This window comes from Cyanistes caeruleus, chromosome 1 (assembly GCF_971803275.1).
Source record: "Cyanistes caeruleus chromosome 1, bCyaCae1.hap1.1, whole genome shotgun sequence".
Classification (NCBI taxonomy): Eukaryota; Metazoa; Chordata; class Aves; order Passeriformes; family Paridae; genus Cyanistes; species Cyanistes caeruleus.
In genome coordinates this window covers 86,215,512-86,236,015 of record NC_141701.1, presented here as the reverse complement: position 1 = coordinate 86,236,015, position 20,504 = coordinate 86,215,512, and the positions used below count along the sequence as shown (strand labels likewise).

At 39.8% G+C, this 20,504-nt stretch overlaps 1 protein-coding gene across 9 annotated transcripts; it reads left to right on the top strand.

Moving 5' to 3' along the window:
* The first annotated feature begins 7,203 nt into the window (after positions 1-7,203).
* RPP40 (ribonuclease P/MRP subunit p40) lies at positions 7,204-20,455 on the top strand. Of its 9 annotated transcripts, none has more exons than XM_086900656.1 (9): positions 7,262-7,429; positions 8,899-9,039; positions 9,370-9,514; positions 11,015-11,083; positions 13,284-13,379; positions 14,511-14,636; positions 17,842-18,040; positions 18,944-19,078; positions 19,869-20,455. In XM_086900656.1, the coding sequence occupies exons 3-9, from the start codon at positions 9,397-9,399 to the stop codon at positions 20,065-20,067; spliced, it is 942 nt and encodes a 313-aa protein (XP_086756782.1). In that variant the 5' UTR covers positions 7,262-7,429; positions 8,899-9,039; positions 9,370-9,396; the 3' UTR covers positions 20,068-20,455. The 9 variants fall into 9 exon arrangements, with proteins under 9 accessions (XP_086756781.1, XP_086756782.1, XP_086756813.1 ...); XM_086900687.1 differs by having other exon boundaries at positions 7,288-7,429; positions 8,916-9,039; XM_086900674.1 differs by lacking the exon at positions 7,262-7,429 and adding an exon at positions 7,447-7,479.
* Positions 20,456-20,504: the final 49 nt, after the last annotated feature.

Genomic DNA, 20,504 nt, shown 5'->3' with positions numbered 1-20,504 from the left:
GAGCTCAGTACTTCTGAAATCTGACTGCTTAGGTTATTGGGGTAGAAAAATATCAGTATGCATTAGGTAGCCAAGTTAGTTGGAGCAATTTGCATAGCACTGCCAGGTGCATAATGTCTGGAGCAGCAATAAAACTTAGTCCCATTAGGCTAGAAAATCACTTGCCTGTTTGTCAGGACCATCCTTTCCCTTTCTGTGTTCTTTGTAATTCAAAGAAAATGAAGTCCAACTCCTCCAGCCATGTAAGTAGGATGTGATCATGGCATTAAAACCTTACCAAATAATGTTATCATGATTCCTATCACCATGAATTGGAATTGCAACCTTAATAAATTTCTTTTAGACTTTTTGTTCCTACTAGCTTGGCACAATTCAGAGCAGTTCCTTTTACAAGCCATCTGCAGATAATACATAGTTCAATACATTTTCATGCAGTAAACATTTAAGAATAAGTTCAGCAAAATATGTGTCCTTTGCTGGAGAACTAATCTGCTGTAACTCTGCTTCTTTCTCCATTTCCATATCCAACTAAAACAAAAAAACAAATCCCACATCTCCTATTTGTTTTCACTCCCAAACTGAGGAGACATTTAAAGGCTGCTACATCCGTGATTCAGTTCATCTTTTCTAATGTCTCTGTAATATGATAGACTGTGAATACAACCTAATGGTGCCAAAACTGAGTTGTTTGTCTTTTTACTCAGTGAAGCAGAAGGACTCACTTCAGTATGAAAATACTTCAAGAAGTCACACTGTAAGGAGTTCAAAAACGATTCAGTTGAAAGAAGGCACTTTGTTTTCAAAATAAAGATGTTCTTGAAGAAGTGGTGGCATTCACACCCTGCTCTGTCTCCCATCCAAGAAACAGAAGTGCCTGAGCACAGTTAAAGTGAACAGAAAGTTTTCACTGCTCTATGCTACCCTCTTCCCAACAGCAGTAAGTAGATCACTGCTCACTCATCCCACTGGAATTGTTGCTTTGATTTCTGGTAGTAAATGCCCCTCTCCCCTACACACCACTATTTCCTAATCACATAAGGAGTGCTACCCAGACCCTTTCCATCCAAGCATATAACTTCCAAATCTAAGGATAACTCAACAAGATCAAGATTAGCCAGACCAGTCTTAGGGAACCAATATTTTGAGCCCCTAGTTATCTTATGAATTATTAATCGGGCTGGAGGCACGAGGAGGAGCAAGTTAACAACCAAGGGGGATTAACGAATTGATGAACTGAGAAAGACTTTTAAGAGCTATGGATTAATTTTCGGTGTGAATATTAAATGGATCCAGTGATTTAAAACAGCTAGATTACCTCAAAGACCTATTTCAAGAGTAATTGTCTCTCCTTTGCAGTTTTCCTTTAATACCCGTTGGCCTTGAAGACTGCATTTAATTTCACGTAATTTTATATGCTGTTTCCCAGTTATCCTGGCAAATGAAGAAAAAATGGCATTTCTTATTTCTCCCACAAAAAAGATGCATTCATTTCCCAACAGAAATCACTTCCTTTGCACTCCCAAGAGCAAAAAGTTTATCTTGGCCAGAGGCAGAGTGTTTCTATTTAACAGTGATTCCTGTCTTACTTTCAAATTTGAAGATTAATGACTCTGCGCAAAATTCTATGTTTCTTTCCTGCCTTATATTCAGGGGGGTGTCTTGTCACTATGGTTTACAAATGAATCTGTGTAGTCATGATTTCTTGATTCATGTTACAGAACAGAAGACCCATAAAGTTTTGTCACTCAGCTGCAACAAGATGCAAATTGCCTTCTTTATTTTTCACATTTAAGAGCAGTGAATAAAAGCAGTGAGGTGGTCACCTTTCAGTATGTTCTGCAGAGAGCTGTAATTCTCCAGGCAACCAGTGAAGTCTAAAAGCTTATTTAAGATGTGTTCACACTGGTCCAATTTTTGCTGTTTGCTTGATTTAATGGACGGTGCAGTTTCTTGTCTGGATTTTTTGCCTAAAAAAAAAATCCAGGCCAGGTTTGCCTGTTCCTTAACATGTTCCCAAACAAAGCATCAACTACAGGAAGAAGTTAATCTGAGTGCAACCTGCTAGAAGGTCAAATACAAAGACACAAGTTCTAAATATTAAATTAATTTTCCTTCTCATCATTGCAATCAGCAGCAGATTTTGTGTTGTGCAGGCAGGGTTGTGCAGGCAAAGAGCCAACTCGCAGTGGCAAAGCTTTTCTTCAAAATTTTTCTTCAAACCCTTAAGCATGAAAAAAATAATGGAGGAAATTTCACATTTTCCCCAGTTGTTTGGATAAAACTTTATTTCTAGAAAACAGAATTGTTTTAAAGTCACCAAAATTTAGGTTTAAAACATAATCCACCGATTCTTGTGATTCTTCTGTGTTTATACTCTTATCTGTGCTCTCTCTCTGGCCTCTCATATTACTCTCATGTGTTCATAGTCATATATATGCGTGTATTTACCTTAACTTGATGGTTAACCTTCCCATAGTCTTTTAAATACTTCCTGAACAAGACTTGCTTCTGTTGTTCCTGTGAGCCAGTTTAACAGTAGCATCGTTGGAAGGTGAGGGCAGGGAGAATATTTTTAGTGTACTTCTAGGCTGAAACTTTGAATCTTGCTCAAATAAATGAAATATACAATTCTTATTTCAAACTTTTGATAATGACACACTGGCCCCTAAACAATTAGATCTTGCTGAAAACAATACTCTTGCCAAGGGACGTGGCTTTGGTTTGTTTGTGGGTCTGGGTCTTTTTTTAATCTTGGGTTATTTTAAATACTATACAGTTGCTTGATTTCACAGATACTGTTAGGGAGAGAAATGGTGAATCCAAGCACTCTAGTAACTGCTTTTTGAGAACATGGGTGCAGGCAGGATGGCTGAGGCAAACTCTCCATCCAGCCACAGAGAAACAGGCTTCCAGCTGGCTGAGAGAACAGGCTCCTCTCCCTGTGGCTTCCTTCCTCTGCTGGCACCATCTCCAGCTTCTCTGTGCTTGAAACCAGCAACTGATGGCTCTGATGATGCATTGCAAAAGGATGATTGAAATTTTACTGTGCTAAACTTGCAGGGCCAAACTTTGGCACCCATCCTTGGTGGAAAGAGCCAGCCTCGCACAAGATTGGTGTGAAGTGCAGCACAGGACCTTTTATAATTCGGAGGTGTCAGTTTAGCAAGAGAAAAATGACAGTGGCCTTGCAATCTCAGTATTTATTAATAATATGCAGTAATACACAAAAGAGTTAACAGTAACAGGTACAAGAAATATTACTAATTTATTGGTGGGAATGGCAAATCCTCTCCTTGAAGCAGTCTGGAAGCTTGAACTGTGACAGGAAGGAAGTACTGTGCACTGATCTTGGGAAAGTGCTCCTTACTTTTAAATTTCTGTGCTACCTTTTTTCTTTTGTTTTTTTTAAGGTCTGGACAGGGAGGAATGCTTAGTCATACTTTCTCTTTGCTTTGCATTCTGTATCTTTCTGGTGATGTATTAAAGTAACAGTGTGATCTGCAGCAATCCTAGCACTGTTACTAGAAATAAAGTGTTCTAAGGATATTATCGAGACAATTTCTGCATTTCATTTATTTATTCTGCATTCTGGGACAATTACTATCCTTTAAGCACACCAGCTCATATAACTGGGAAAATTATGTACAGATTGAGAACAAAACTGCTACAATGAGTTTAACATTATTGAGTTAATTGGTTATTCAGTTTGAGGGGAAATGGTGCCTGTTATCTGTCACGCCAGGAGAGGAGACCTTAGCAATGGAAAATGCAGCATTTTCCCCGTTTGTTATGGAACAAGGAGAAGGACATCTTTTTTGCCCGTGGAAGGTCGAGGTGGGTGTGGAAGTGTTCCCTAGGATGTTTCCCAACAGATGAAGGGGCATGGCCACAGTTTGTTACCTGCTGCAAGGACTTGTGAATAGAAAACAGAGTACATGTGCCTCATATTAGCCATAATGTGAAGGACAATTGATTTGTTTAGGAGGAGAGAGAGAAAGTGCATGAAAATTCCTCAGTATCATGCAGGGCCCTGACAAAATCTGATCCTTGGGAGGCAAGTGGAGGTGATGACCCTGCTTGAATATAGATGGAACACACTCCTGCTCCCCATAACCTTTTTGGAGTAATTATCCCTCTCATTTCTTCTACCACTGTAATACCACAAAACTGAGCGAGTAGGAGGTTTCCCAGATTACCAAGGGCTTAGCTCTAAGAAAAACAGATCAGATGGTTGGTTGGATGGGGTTTTTAGTGGCATTTTAAACCAAATCCAACAGCTTGATCCACAGTTAGCATCCACTGATCTTCCTGGCTTGAATGGCCGCTTTGGGGAGAGCAGAACTTTGTCTGTAAGCCCCTTAAAGAACAAGTCTGACCGGGACCTTTTTTACAGTCCATCATCTCTCTGAACATGTAAAGTGTGTAAAAAACAGGTATAGAGCTAACTGCCCACATCTTGATCATCTTTCTACTTTAATCCATGAAAAATAACCAGTTGATGATGATCAAGTAAATTGCATTTTATTATTTATATCAAGTCTCATGCATTTTATTATTTTTAGATGAACACTGTGCCAAAGGTACCCATTTGTTTCCGTTTTGTGAAGTACTAATAGGCAAGGTTAAAAGATTTAGGCAACTTCCTTCCTTCTCTAGTCAAAACTACTTAAGAAAGAAAAGATTTCTTTTTTCAATCCCTGAATCAGGATAAATAAGTGCTTGAAACGAGGCCCTTGTGAGAGGTTAAATGTGCAACAAAAGGCAGAATTTAATGTTAGTGCAGAAACCACACAGGGGAGGATTTACTGAAAAGAAAAATACTTTGATTCATCTTAAAGACACAAACCAGTATCAAAAGTCTGTGATGAATACTTGTTTAGATTTGATTTCATATACTTGTTTAGATTTAATTTCATGAAACTCTAAATATTTTAATAATGTTGGTTTTTTTAAATCAGAAAATCCAGCATTTAAGATTGTTCTTCCATAGCGAAAAAAAGTATATTCCAGAAGCAGCTGTGCTTCACAAAAAGATATTGTACATAATGTGAAGATCAGACTTTTCTTTCCAAACTCAGTCATTTTACACAAAATCAGAATCAAATTTCACAAGTCCCAGGAAGTATTAGAGAGATCTTTCTGTATTCCAACCTATTGCCACAAGTTGCCTCAAGGCAATCCTTTCCTCTTTACTGTATCTTGTAACTGTCTTTAAGCATGCAGAAATTGAATTGCTGTAAAACTGCATTATCCTGTCACGGGTTTGAAATCCTTGGGGAAACTGTGATAGCTTTACACCTTAAATTATTTAAAATATTAAAAGTTTAAAAGGTTTGGGGTTTTGTTTTGGTTTGTTTGTTTTTTTGTTGTTTTGTTTTGGAGGTTTTTGTTTGTTTTTTTACAATATAAAGAAATCCCATATCAAATTACTCATAAAACTGTAATAACCACTATAAAAATGTCAGCATTAACCAACAATTAGTACACACACACACATATATATATATATACATACATGATTTATGTCTCATTTAAAGATAGGGAAATTCTGTATGTTACAACACAGACTACTGGACTTCTAAGTGGGTTTTTAAAAGTAGTCAGTATCTTCAGGGAGTTCTCTAAAACACACATGCTCTGTAATAGGACAGCCAATATCTAATACTAAGGGTGGGTTAAAATTAATTGCCTGACTTATGAACCAAACTGACTGAACAGTGATGCGAATCCTTCAGTGCTCCACTGTGCTGCAGCCAACTACACTCCTGACAGAATCCATAAAATACTGACTTAACACTGAATATGCACCCATGAATCTTGACACTCTTGACCCTTCCCCAAGATATTTTTTCCTCGATTCTCTTCCCATCCATTCGTATCCCCTGAAGAAAGCATAAATTGTATTAGCATAGAGAAGCTCAAAAAAAGCCCCAACACACCCCACAAAAACAGTTCCCCCCGCCAAAAAGATCAAATCAAACCAACAATAAAAAAACCCCTCCACATGCTGCTTTGAGTATAGCTGAAATTTCCTGCCCGACTCTGTGGGCTTATTGATCAGAGGCTTGAACTTTTCACCCCTTACAGTAGCACAGGCTTTCTGATGGCCGCGTTGCGAGGCTGCTCTGCCCACAGAGCCTTCTGCTCGCGGGTGTGAGAATCACGCATTAATCAGGGAGCTTCTTCCCATGAAGGATGCTTCCAAGCGAGCGATTACACAGCCTTTTCTGATTCCTCGCAGTCCAGCCGATGTGATTCACACAGGCAGGGCGGAATTCAGCCCTCCTCCACGCCAGTGACCCGCGGCTCCAGCGGGATGCAGGCAGGGCAGGAAGCGCGGCGCTCGGAGCAGCAGCGGGGTCCCGCTGTCCCCCCGGCACACGGGCGCCGGGATCCTGCCCTGGGACAAAGGGCGGCAGCCTAACGAGACAGAACTGCACCAGCGACCGTGCTGGGCACAGAAACTGCCCGGAGAGCCGCTTGGTGCCATTTTAAGTTAAATTGGAAGCCACGAAGCCAGGGGACCGGCAAAAGGAGCACTGCAGGAAGGCGGACAAGCCGGAATTTTTGTGCGTGCTTGGTGCGGAAGGTACAGCCCGGGCGGTGAGACAACAAAAGACATCCCAGGCAGGGTCCCGCTCTGGCTCCTGTTTCTTTTGCCTTCGTGGCTTCCAATTTAACTTAAAATGGCACCAAGCAACTTTCTGGGTATTTTGGGTTGGAAGGGACGGGAAAGATCATCCGGTTCCATCACCCCTACCGTGGGCAGGGACACCTTCCACCACAGCAGGTTGCTCAAAGCTCCATCCAACCTGGCCTCGAACACTTCCAGGGATGGGGCATCCACAGCTTCTCTGGGCAACCTGTTCCAGCGCCTCACCTCACTCACAGTAAAGAATTTAATCTTAGTATCTATTCTAACCCTGCTCTCTCTCACTTTGAAGCCATTGCCCCTTGTCCTGTCACTCCAGGCTCTCGGAAAAGGTCCGTCTGCAGCCTGGCTGCTCCCTCCGGGCACTGAGCCACCGCGCACTCAGCAGATGCACGCCCAGCCCCCGCGGGGTCGGTGTCCGATCCGTGCCGGGGCTGCTCACACCCCGCAGCCACCGAGAGCGCTGGGCACGGCACCGCCGACAGCGGCCACCGCCGCCCCGCCGCCGCCGCCACAGCGGAAGCAGCTGCGCCGCCGGAGCCGGCGGACGTGACCTCACGGCACGGCCCCTTCCCGGCCCTCCGCGTCTGGCAGCTCCGGTCGGCGGCAGAGGAGGAGGAGGAGGAGGAGGAGGAAGGCGGGCGGGAGGGATCCGGGATGCTGCCGGCGCAGCTCGGGCGCGCGCCGCGGCACCTGCTGGTGTGCGAGCGGGGCCACGCGCGCCACCCGCGCTCGCGGCACGCGGCGCACGTGCGGGACCACGCCTACAGCTGCCGCGTGAGTGGCGCGGGCCCGGGGCCTCGGCGGGATCCCCTCAGGGTGGGGAGGTGCGGGAAGGGAAGGTGCGGGAAGGTGCGGGAAGGTGCGGGAAGGGAAGGTGCGGGAAGGGAAGGGAAGAAGGGGCTGCCTGAGGCTCCCACGCCGCCCGTTCTCGGGGGTTCTGCCCGTCGGCCGCTCCAGGGGCGCGTTGCCGGGGCTCGGTGTTTTGCGGGGCTCCTCCGTCCTTGCCAGAGCCGGCCCGCGGGCCTCATTTTTGGGGAGGCGGAGAAAAAAAGGCAGATTAGCCCCCCTCGTGTTTGTGGTCTCGCGCAGCGTGGGAGAAACAAACTCTTTCCTTCCTCCAGGAGTGAAGGACCGGGCGGGCAGGAGGAGCAAGAGGGGTGAGCCAGTGGGACAGGTGATGGTGCCGATTTTAGGAGCTCTCTAGACACAGGCGCAGGCTCCAGTTTAGAAAGGAGACAGTGTTTATTCTGCTCAGGGTGCAAGGCGGAGCTTTCCACAAATCAAGCGCACCACCTATCAAAACTTTTGACTACATTTTACCAAACACAGGAATTAGTGTTCATTGGCTACAAGTTACATGGTTCTCTATCTTCTGTTGGTTAATGAGTCTCCCATGCTAATTAATCCGCATGCTCAGTCCTTCTCTGCTTTGGGGTCGGTGGTCCGTGAGTCGGTGGCCGTGATCCCCACCTGCAGGAATTGCCTTTTATCCACTCAGAGCTGATTCAGCACAGTCGCTGGGCTTGTTAAGTCTCATTCTTATCTTGGGAGTTCTGCCAAATGTCCTCCTGGCCTGTAAATTCTGCGTTCTTTCTGTCTGCTATCAGTGGTACATCCTTCTCTCCAAGCATTGTTAAGCTCACCCTAGGTCTGAGATCACTGAAGCATGTCCAGCCCTAAACTTTAACAGAGACCTGGACTTCACTTAGGGCTTGTTAACTGTGCTGTTGTTTCATGGATAAAATCTCCCTTAGGTTTAGGATTAGGCTTGAAAGTGTACAAAGACCAAACATCAAAGAACATCCTTCCTTAAGAAAGTTTTTAGGTATTACACATGTTGCAGCAATCAGGCAGGACCCTGTTTCATAACCCCTTTCTCATTCCCTGTAATTTTGGGCTAATTGTTAACTGTTTCTGACTTCTGAGACATATTTCAGCAGCTAATCAGAAAGTTTCCTACTGGTGTGGAAGGCAGCTCGTTTTTCAGTCCTTACTTCTCTTGAACACTCGCCAAGGGAGATACACACCTGTTCTCCAAGAGCTTTGGAAAAGAAGTTTTTTTGAGGGATGGAAGGAGGAGCAGGTGGACAGACCTTTATGCTGCCTGGGAAGGTTCCTACTTTCCCATGTTGCCTTGTTTTACCTGGTCTGCCAGACTTCAGGGTTCTCTTGGTCTATGGTAAATGTACAGGAAGGGTTTTAAGCAAAAGATAATCTACTTTGGTCTTTGCTTTTCCACTAAGATTACAGAAATTCTTAGCCTACATTTTTAGTTACAACTGCTTCAACAAGTGCTCCAGCAAGGGCTGAAGGAGGTGTCCCAGTGCAACATCAAGCTAGATGTATAATGATGTGAAACAAGATCTTCTGTTACCTCATGCTGTGTAAGATCATGTATTTACATATTACATCAAATACTATTGTATAGAAAAAAAAAAGTAAAAAAAAAAACCCCAAAAAAGCAAAAAATCAAAACCCAAACCACCAAATAATGCATTTGGTGTACCTACAGGCTATGAAAATTGATATATTACAATACTGATATATTTTGAAGACCCTGATATTATTTTTTTCCATCTCATTTTCATATAATATACTGATAGGTCTTTGAAAAGTAGAGGTTTTCTTTTGTATTTCTTGTTGTTTTGTTTGGTTGGGTTTTTTTCAGAACATGTGTTATGATGGGATTTACATTACAGCTGTGTTTCTAATAGGTGTCTTTTTTGATCCCGGAATGTGGCATGCTACCTGAAGTGCTGAAAAGCACAGTTGCAGATATTGGAGAGTACTACCTGGTGAGGAATTTACCCCTTCATGAATTGGTTGCTCATGAATTCATTGATGCTTTCGTGAAGAAAGGTAAGGAGGAAATCAGAACAAAGCAAACGCAGTCGTAATGTACTTTTTTTATAGTGCAGTAAAATTGTAATAGTCTTATTATTATTTATTCTGAAAAAGTGTTTTAAAGAAAGGGAAGGAAAAGTACTAAGCAAATTCTGCATGAATTTTTTTATATGCTTTTTTCTGCTTTGTCATGTGTGATATTTGTTTACACCCACAGGGTCCAAAACTCCTGTGAGTGTTCCTTATAAATTTCTCCCTATTCTATCTCAATTCTGAAGGCCAGCTTTAAAGAGGGCTTCCATGTATCTTCATATCTGTTTCTTCTACACTTCACCTTTATGCAGATTCCTGTAGAAATCTTTCTTCACCCTTTCTTGTTCCTTCATACTTCAACACAGGGCTGTGCTGAGCTGTGTTTCACAGCAGGCAAGAGAAAAATATGCTTCCTTATTTTTTATTTTTCACTTAGAGAGCTGTGACAGCTCATCCTTACCCACTAAGAGCAAAGAGGATGCAATGAAAGATACAGTCTCTTGCTGTTGCATAGTCAGACCATGCTGTTTTCATCTAGCAGGGCCTGTTGCCCTGAAAACTAAAGCCTTCTGATAATGTTTTCATAGTTCTAGTTACATTCCCATGAAAGTTCCATAAACATAGGTTGTTTATCACGTTCCTTCTAAGAAATGTCTTTTGATGGATGTTTTGCATGACCAGTGTGCTTGGGAAGGTGGTAACTTAATTATCCAATCCTTGGTCATTGTTGAGAATCTATAAATACTGGAGTCAGAGAATAAAAGTTGGTTCTTTCCTGTTCTAACACTGAAAAGTGTGAATCATTTTGTGTCCTTTAGTGACAAGAGCCTGTTCCTTTGGCTTATGGTAGCTATGGTACCCTTCAGCTGATAGCCAGAGAGAAAAAATTTCCAAAGAGAGAGGAGAACAGAGAACATGTACATGAAACAGGAGAACAAGAGATCCATTACTTGCTAAATGTGGGACTCTTTTCTTATTTCCTTTAATCTCATTAATGTTTCTTATGCCAGTAGTGTTATGGAAGCAATAGAACTTTTGTACACAGAGTTCACAGCATCTGACACTTGTATTTTAAAAAACAAAATCAATTAGTGGCAGATAATGTGACAAAATTGTTTAGTAATGTGAGCATCTTCCACCTTGTCTTTGTGTGAACTGGTAATAAAAATACGTCTGAGAAGAAATTGGGTTTTCCATTTGCTGACTGGGGAGAGTCACAGGTGGAAGGAAAGAAAATGTTTTCATATTGGGGCATATTATTAACATTATCCCTATTATAGGTTCTTTAAAATATTGTCAGAACAGGGTTTATAAAAATAATAACAATGCCATTTTGCTTGAGAAGGTGGAAGAAAGTTGATGAAAACACAAGTGTGATTCAGATGGTGTTTCATGTTTGGTTCTCTTGAAGTGAATTTTTCTCTTGTCATGTCTGTCTTTACAGACTGTGTAATCTCATGTTTTTCTGCTTTACTGTTAAAGGTTCATGCTACGCACTTACCTACAGGACAAAAATTGATCAAGATAATACTGCAGCTCTGCTACCAAATGGTATGGAGGATTTGTTTTGGTTTAAGTAATATGTGTCAGTTGTGATCTGTGTTGTTCCTATTTATTTTTACTTTTTTTTTAAATTTGGAATGATGTAAACTGGAAAATAATGCTTACTGTACTTGCCGACTTTGTTAGAAATATGTGTGAATTTGAAAAAATACTAGTTTTAGCTCTTTTTTTCATTCATACTGTTAAACTGTTTATTTAATCTAATGGAAATTAAAAAACAATAAAAATCAGCTTTGCTTATGTATAGTCAGATTGTCAGTGCTTCAACCATAATTGCTATTGCTACAGGGAATTTTTTTTGTGAAAACATTGCATTCCAACTTCTTGTTTCCTACTGGTCTACCAGACCTCCTTGGGTCTGGTACACCCAAGAGAGCACTAAGTTTCACATAACACCATGGAGACAGCTGTTAAAGTTAAGTAGAGAAAGTGGGAATGTGAGTGTGTGGGTTAGATAGTTTTTTTGGGTCACTGGGTGATAAAGTTAGAGTTCAAGGTTTAAGCTATTTTACTAAATAAGAGACAAGATTTAGGAGGAATTAGGGTGTTGTCACATTCTCCTTCTTATTCCTTCTTCATCTCCTTCTTCTAGGGATTTTTGGGTAATAATAAGTGACTCGATAGAAAATGCTGCAGTGCAGCACACAGGTGTCAGGTCATTGGGTCACTAAGCAAAATAACTTACTTGGCATTTGTTAATTGGACAAATAGACATATGAGAGACCTTAAAGAAGTTCTTCATTAGCCATTTTGCATCTCTCTTAGTGTATGTAGCTCCTTGTACTCTGTATATATGTAGTATAGATAAGGAAAGAATAAACAACCAAGTCCCAACACAAGAAAGTAGCCTCTCTCTTGTCGGTCTTAGTCCTGGGTAGAAGAACCCAAAAACCAGTGTCGCACCCCAACAGGGTTAGATTGGATATTAGCAAAAAAGTCTTTACTGTGAGGATGGCAAGGTGCTGGAACAAGTTGCCCAGAGAAGTTGTGGTCCCCCATCCCTGGAAGTGTTTAAGGCCAGGTTGGATGGGGCTTTGAGGAACCTGGTCTAGTGGAAGGTGTTCCTGCCCATGGCAAGGTATTTGGAACTGGGTGATTTTACTGTCCCTTCCAACCCAAACCCTTTGATGATTCTGTGAGGATTCTGTGATTCCCTAGGAACTGTGTAACATGTTAAAAGTCTATTTCAAATGCATCACGGTTTTATGAGATGACATGATAAAATGTCCAGCATCTCAGGTGAGAAAATTAAGCTATTTTGAGCTTCAATTACATTGTCTTATTTCTGTTTAAGAGTATATAAGAGATAATAGAAATACAAACTGGTCTATTTGCCCTCTAGGCTAAGAAGCTGTAATATGACAGGTGCCCATGAGGGCATGAGTAAATTCAGATTGTTCAGAATTCTTTTATGGGTCTGTTAGCACAGTCGTGGCAAAATGGATACTTGATAGCGATGGAGTTTGTGTGATACAGGTGTTACAAGCAGTGCACAAGTACTGCAGCGACAGTGTTACAGTTCCTGGCGATGTCACTGTCAGAATTCTTCCGCTTCAGTCTTGTTTGTGTTCTGTGCTGTGCTGTTACTTGTGCAGTAGAACCCAAGGACTGTGGCAGAGAGCAAGCTGTTGTGTGAAGCTCTGTACCAAGCAGCAGCAGCCAGATCTGGGTTATGAGCACAGAAGCAGAGTTGTTCCAGCACGTATCAGCTCATGGCTAACAAGCATAGTTTAACTCAGTGTTAGTAGTCCCACTGGACTTGGAGGAACTGCTTTTGTTTATTTAGTTGAGCAGTGCATGTTGAGCATGAATGTTTAGTAAATCAGGCCCTTGTGCAATGTAGTGCTCAGCTATATGACGCAGCAAGTGGTGGAGGATGAGTGGAGGAAAGATGGAGACAATGAACTGAGTAGTACAGTAAAAAAGCTATGATTATCTCAGGAATAATGTTATGCTTTTCTTACTCTAGTTCACAAGACCTCTTTGATAAAAAAAGAATAATTGAATTATAACCTTTTTTTTTTTAAGGATTAATCTGGTAATCCATTTAACTGGAACTAAGGAGTCTGCATTACATTAGTAATACCATCGATCCAAAGCTAACGTTGTGAAAGGTATACAGTTCTCAAAAGACTTCAAAGGGAACAAAGTAGAAGATTATTTCTACTAAAATTTGTTTTGTTTATAGGTAAACTAATTCTGTCAGTGGATAAGGATACTTACGAGGAACTTGGACTGCAAGGTCGTCCTTCTCGGTATTCAGGCAAAAAAGTAATGAGATATAGTAAGTATTTATATAAACAGGGCTTATTTAGGAGGCACCTTGTTAGGATGTTGAAACTTCCATTTCACTAAAATTAAGTGAAATTAAAATTTCACTAAAATTGTTATCTAGGTTGGTTATATTTTTCCAGATGCAAATTCAATGACTGCCTGAAGAGAGAAAGTACTTTTTATCCAAGTAGTAAAGCAGCTTTAAGGACACAAATGCAGTACTCTAAAATTTTAATTTCAGGCGTTCTCATTGTGTTGTTTCTACTGGAGTGATATGGGACTCAAGAATTTTTGCATACTCTGCACAGTGTCTATACTTTGTTATTGAAGTCCGAAAATTTTAAACTGATTAAGGAGGTATTTAAAATGTGTTCACTGGACAGAATCAGTGAAGAGCCTCACCTTGAAAGGGAGAATTGTACTATGTTTTGCACATTTAAAATGGTAATCTCCATGTACCAAGTACTTGAATAACATCATTTTTTAATGGCTGCAGAGGAGACATTTTGAGTGTGAATTTTATTAATTTGTCTTTTAAGGAAATAAAAATACCCAAACACTGTACATCTCAAATGTATGGGAACTTGCAGCAGCTGAGAGGTATAGTTTTTATGTAACTATCTAGGAAGGGAAACTTGTCATCTCTAATAAGTGTTTTGGCAATCATTTTACCATTCTGATCATCAGAATGTATCATGAAATTTCCATTTGAAAAATAAATATAACTTATCCATGGGACAATTCACCTAGGAAAAACCAACCTATTGAAAAAGTGTCATTGCTGTATACATGACTTTTGTTGTTAGAAATTCTAGTTTATGTTTTTATTTTTACTAGTAGCTTGCCTAACTACCAAGATATTTTTAAGGCACTGCTTGGGGACTTATGTCAGTGCCATTTCAAGAGGAATCTGTCCCTCTAGTCACTAGGAAGCAGTTCCAGATTATATCAAAATAAGGACAGCAGGAGGCGAATATTTATTTATATAATGGGGAGTTGTATTTGCATAATCAAATTCTTTGTAAAGATTCTGTAGCTGTAAAGAGGAAGTTTAATGATCTTTGGTTTCTTTGTGCTCTTCTAATTTAATAATAAAATTTATTTCAAATGGATACCAATAGCTATTGTGCATTTTTTGCAGTTATCACTATTGACTTGACTGATGCTGGCTTTCACCCTGAGAGCAAGAAACATAACAGAGTGCTTTGGGCCTTGAAAGAAAAGAAACCTTTAGAATTTGACTTCCTACTGGCTTGGTATAATACAGGTAATAAAAACTAAATGTAAAACTAAAATACAACTGCCATGAGGTCCAAATATTTTTAGTTTACTTATTTTTCTATTGATTGTCCAAATATATTTTCAGTGGAGGGAAGAGTTATATTAAGATGCGTATAGGTGGGATTTTTTGTTTGTTTATTTGTTTGGGGTGGGGAGGATGTTACTTCCTGTGCACAGAACATCTCAGTTCAGGAACACAGCAGTGATTCATAGGAGATAATTTCCTTTCTCTATGTTACCCAGGCTTTCTGGCAAAACTTTGCCTACTTGATCGTGCTGCCTCTTCTTTATAAATTTGTGACATACCTAACTATTATCAATAATATTTTTTTTGGTTTTTTTTATTTTTATTAATACACATAAGTTATGTATCTAGTTACATACTTGGGATGGAGAACTTTGATTTCCTCAGTAGTTACAGGACATGTTCAGATTCCCTGTTTACATGTTGTGCCATGCACCCAGATACACAGAGTACTGTTTGATCACTTTATTCTCAAGTATTTGTTTGAGCTTGGAACCAAATAAAAGGTTGCTATAAGAAATTGTACTGTTTCAAATAATCTTCTAGTGTTTGTTTATCTAGTGTTTTCTAATTACACTTTTTTTCTTCTGGTCTCAAGTATTCTTCCTCCTCTGAGGGAAATTTTTCGAAGTCCCCCATTGTCTGTATTACCTCAGAACAAGCTGTATGTGGGGATATGTAACATTTGCATAGAACTGATGAAAACTGCAAGTGTCTGTACTGAAAAACATAGTTTTCTTCATCACAGATGTGTAGCTTTTGGTGTTGTTTTGCTTTGAGTCTCCACACTAGGGAGAAGGGATATTAGAAAGGTCCCTGAGAATGCTTTCCCATCTCCTCTTTATATTGTTCATTTTTCCTGGCTCTTCAAGGCCAAGTCTGAGAAGGAGTTAACTGATCTGAGAAATGGAAGCTGCTTACAAGCTCCCTTAGGAGTGTCCCATGTTTCACTTTATTCCTTCATGTTTCCCTCCCCCTTTCTAAGTACAATCATATGACAAGGATGCTTCCTTGTTTGTCATGCAGAAATTGTTTAAAGGCTTGCAATTCCCGTCCTTGTAATCTTCAGGAAAGAGGCACAGTGAAGGCTGTTGCTACCATAAATGGTGACATAAATCCAGCTGAGGTGGCAGATCTTCACGCTCAGCTTGCTTGGATTTATTGATCCTGGACAGAGAGCAAAACACCTCTAGGGCCACTATTTTTCTTATGTTTGTTGCTGCTGCCCATGTTAACAGTGTTCAGGGAGAATAGCATGTTTTTTCCTCACTTTCTTACCTCGCTAAAACAGGTCAGGTCAGTAAGTTCCTGAATATAGAATTAAATCTGAATGCCTTTCTGTGCAAGAATCTTGTCCTCATAACACACAAAAGACTATTAGTTCCTTCGTACTGACAAAAATAAAACTTTTATAGGTTTTTATTAATAGATATGAGACATTGTGTAGATTTTGCTGTAAGGGAAAAGTGGGCTGTATTTTGTCAAGAGAATCCGTGTCCTCTGAACATTGTGCTTTCAGCCTTCCTGCTGATAACTGGTGTTTCTTGCTATGGCCAGCACTGTAGTATTTTTGGTTTTCATACCAAATTTTCCCACATTGTGGTTTTGGCACCAAGAAGAACAGGAAAAGGGAATATGGAACATCTCATGTCTTTAATGACAGAGGCAATACAGTCTTTTTTCTACTGCTGTAATTTCTATCACAATTTTACGTGTTTATTGGATGAAATTCAGTGGCCTCTGAAAAGCTTTGATGATGTGCCTGGTTGCTGTTAACAGAGAAAGCTGTGCTGTAGCTAGAGGAATTGTTCTGTTAGGGTCTTGACTGTAGTTTTTGAGATTTCCTGCATTTAGGCTATAGCTGAGGCTCCCAAATGCAGCAGACATGTAAAATGTATGATTTTCTGAATTTTACTAGGAACTCTAGGGCAACATTGTATGTTCTCTGAACCTGTTGGGCTAACAAATGCCAGTAGAATGTAAGGAAGATCATCTCTTCTGGCACTCTTCAGACTAAAATATATGTATATTAAAATATTACATTAAGAAGAATTCAGTGACTGCCTGTCTTTGTCACTGTGCCCTTTGGAATAACCTTTTTTTTTTTTAAGAGGAATCTCTAAAAAAAAAAAAGATGAGCTCAACCTTCCTTTTTCTACTTCCCCAAATGATTGTCCTTGATGACATAAATATGGCTGATTAGACTTTAGGCAGTCCATATTTTCTGATAGAAAATTTTACATGTAGTATTCCACAGTGTGCTCTAGCCTATTCTTGAATTTCTGCTGTTACACATGCCTTTCCTGTGGTATTTAGATATTGCTCTGCACTTCAGACTTTTCATGAGTAAGACATTATTTCTCAGTCTCCTAGACACCCATTTTTACTTTTTGAAAATAGCACACATTATCTGGAATTTGAAATTTAGGATAATTTATCCTATGTCAATTACCTTCCTCCTTCAAAAGCAAGTTGGTCATATCTCTGTACTTAAAATATGCCTGCTTAGGTTAGTTTTTTAATCGAGGTACCTGCTGTTTTGGATCTCTTACTAGTACTTTCCCACAAGTCCATCAAGGTGCATTTAACTCTTAGAGATGTACTGCATTTGAAGGGTTACCAGGGAGTGGGGGGTGGGGGTGAGTTTATTCTTCTAGGGAAGTGACATTTGTGATGTATGTTTATTTCTTTACCCTCTTTCCTCTCACCCCAGTCCTTATGCTCCAGATTATTCTGTAATTTCTCCTGACATTATTGATAAATCTGTTCTAAAACCTAATGTCACATGCTCACTTTTCCATTATTCAGGGGAAGTGCTGTTCAGAGATGATGTTCCTGCTCCATTTTGTCTGTTCCTTTTCAGGAGCACTCTGAGTTCCTTTTGTTAACAAGCTCATTTTATTACCCATGTAGTTAATTCTGCTTGAATTTTCTATTGGCAAATCCACGCTTTGTAGTTAACAAATTTACTGACCTGTACGAAGCTGCTGAATCTTGCACTAACTTTTATTTCCAAGAACATAAGGAAGCTGAAGATTCTAAGGTTTTGCCAGGGATTAAAATCACACAAGCAGTTTCACACTGCGTTTTTTTGTTTATTCATGTATTCACTGCTTCTTTTGTTTAGCAGTTTCGTAACGGCTGTTTGTGGTACTGTGTTGTTAAGGTGCAGAGGGATCAACATTGATGTCATACTTTTCAAAAAACCAAATACAGGCCCTGAAGCCAAAAATAACATTCAGCACCTTAAGGGACTTGCAGTGTCCGGTGTTACAAAGTAGTGATCTGCAAGGAAAACCAGAGGAGTCCTGCAGTACAGAGGAGCTGTTTGAATGGCTGGGTGCTGTCTTGAATCAAGTCAGCTTGTAAGTACTTGTATTTGTTTGATCTTTAAACATGTTTTAAGTAAAGGAAGCCACAATTTATTTTAAGAAATAGTTAATAATAATTAAGACAGAGAGTATTTTGTAAGTGGGAGTCTTTTATGCAGTTAAATGTTGTAAGTCTTGAATTATTTTATCTGTGTTTTATGGGGTACCCATATGTACTGAATTGGGCTGGGATAATTTTCCTCTTAGTAACTGGTGTGGTGCTGTGCTTTGGATCTGTGACCAAGGGTGTTGATAACAGGGGATGTTTTAACTATTGATGGGCAGGGCTTGCACAGTCTGAAGGCCCTTTGCTGTCCCTCCTACAGCCCTGCCAGTGAGGAGGCTGGGGGTGGACAGGAGGCTGGGAGAGAACCCAGCCAGCACAGAAAACCCCAGCTGAGCAGAGGAATATCCCACACCATGGGTTATGGTCACATGCTCAGCAGCAAAAGCTGGGGCAAGGATGGTTGAGAAACATTTGGAGTTCCAGCATTTGTCTTCCCAAGTCAGTTAGAAGCCCTGCCTTCCTGGAGATGGCTGCACGTCTGCTGCCCATGGGAAATATTAAATCCTTTGTGTGCTTTGCTTTCATGTGGGACTTTTCCTCTGCCTATTAAATTGTCTTTATCTTAACCCATGCATTTTCTTCCATTACCCTTTCAGTTCCAGGTGGGAGTGAGGGAGTGAGCAGCTGTGTGGTGTTTGGGTGCTTACAGGATTAATCCACAGCACCATGAGATCTTTTGTATTGATTGCTTGGACATTAATTATTTTGGCATTAATTTAGATGTTATACATAGATCTTATTCGTTTGGTACAGGTTTTGATTACTAAGACATCCTATAGAATATTTAAGACAAATTTATTTCAGTTGCTTTATGTGTTTTTTCCTTCCAGAGACAACAAATCTTCCAGCTTCTTATCAACCTATTGCTGTCCTGAGCCCAACACAGTGGTGGAAAAAGCTTTTTTATGCACAATCACAGGCTTTATAATTCCTGAGAAGATCATCCAGTTATTGGAGCAACTGTGGTAAGGGCTGACAGGATAACATTTAGTATAACACTCGTACTCAAAACTTCTTATTTGAAATCACTTCTAAATACTTTTCAGTTGGAAATAAATAGCTAAATATATAAATGAAGACTTTTTTTAATTAGGAAATGAGCTGGAAGCAGACATCAGCATTAAAAAATTATAAATTATAATTTTATAATTTACAATTATAAAAGCATAAAAAATAATAAACAATTTTGGATGCCTCAAATCTGAAAAAGCCTACCATGTATTCTAGTTATGACTTTGGTTTTTATCTGAATTTCTAAGAAACTGTGGTTGTATGGTACTCCTACATCTTTAAAATGTGGAATGGATAATATCTGGCTTTGATTATTCATAATCTATTTCCTCTCTGGTGGTAAAAGTATTTGTGTCAAGCATAGCCTTAGACTACATTACTTTCTCCAATGTCTTTTTTCTTCTCTGATAGCAATTGTTCTCATTAAATGTTCAATTTTCTGAAAGAAAATCCTGTAACAAAGTCATAATTGCTACTTTACAACTCAGAACTTTTTCTAATTGCTACAACTTGCGGATTTGCCATGTATAAAACTATGGTAGGAATAATAGACAGTCAGTCTTACTTTTTTCCCTAAGCTTTTCTGGGTATTTTCTTTAGAGTTTATTTATTATGGACTAAACCTTTTAACTGTTAATGTATTTTCACTAAAGTGTGTCTTTGATTGTTTTACTTTATACTGTAGACTTGAATGTGCTGCCTATTCCTTTATAATCACTTATTATCTTGTCTTCTTGCTTGCAGTTGCTATTTTGGTGAACCAAAACTGGCGTATTGGCTGACCTTAACTGTGCATGGCTTTGCAGACAGCCCTGTCTCCTGGAGAGAAAGTGAACATGGTTTCCACAAAGGAGGAGAGAACTTGTACAATTTTGTCATTTTTAGAAATCTGGACTATTGGCTTCAGATGGCTGTAGGAGCTCATGATGATTGTCCTCCATAAAGCTGTGTCCACAGAAGAAGTTCTCTAATAATCCCTTGTTACTGACAGAAAATTAATAAAATATTTTTTATACATGTAGTTATGTAACAGATTAAGTACTAAGAGACTATTCATATTTTTGTTATTTGTAGCCAATGGAAGGAATGGATTTTTGTTTCTTCACTGTCATACAATGCCTTCTGAAAAACTTCACAAAACTTCACAGCTTTCAGGAAAAGTTAAGTTTTTGAGAGTTTTTCTCAGGAATTGACTGTAGGTAGTCCTCTTTTCCAGGAGCAAATTTGGAATTTGAAAGTTAGCTTAACAGATTGCTAGCTAAAATATTTGACAGGAAAGCCCACTTTGAGATTGTTTTATTTATTTACATTAAAGATCTGCAAAACCTTTATATCCCTGTTTAAGATACTTCAGCTTGCATGCTAGCAAAAAAATCAAAG

Bases quoted from the DNA above. Each gene is read 5' to 3' on its own strand.
- RPP40 (XM_086900655.1), top strand. From the start codon at position 7,310: ATGCTGCCGGCGCAGCTCGGGCGCGCGCCGCGGCACCTGCTGGTGTGC. The intron at 7,430-9,369 runs GTGAGTGGCGCG...TGTTTCTAATAG, and splicing joins ACCACGCCTACAGCTGCCGC to GTGTCTTTTTTGATCCCGGA. The intron at 11,084-13,283 runs GTATGGAGGATT...TTTTGTTTATAG, and splicing joins TGCAGCTCTGCTACCAAATG to GTAAACTAATTCTGTCAGTG.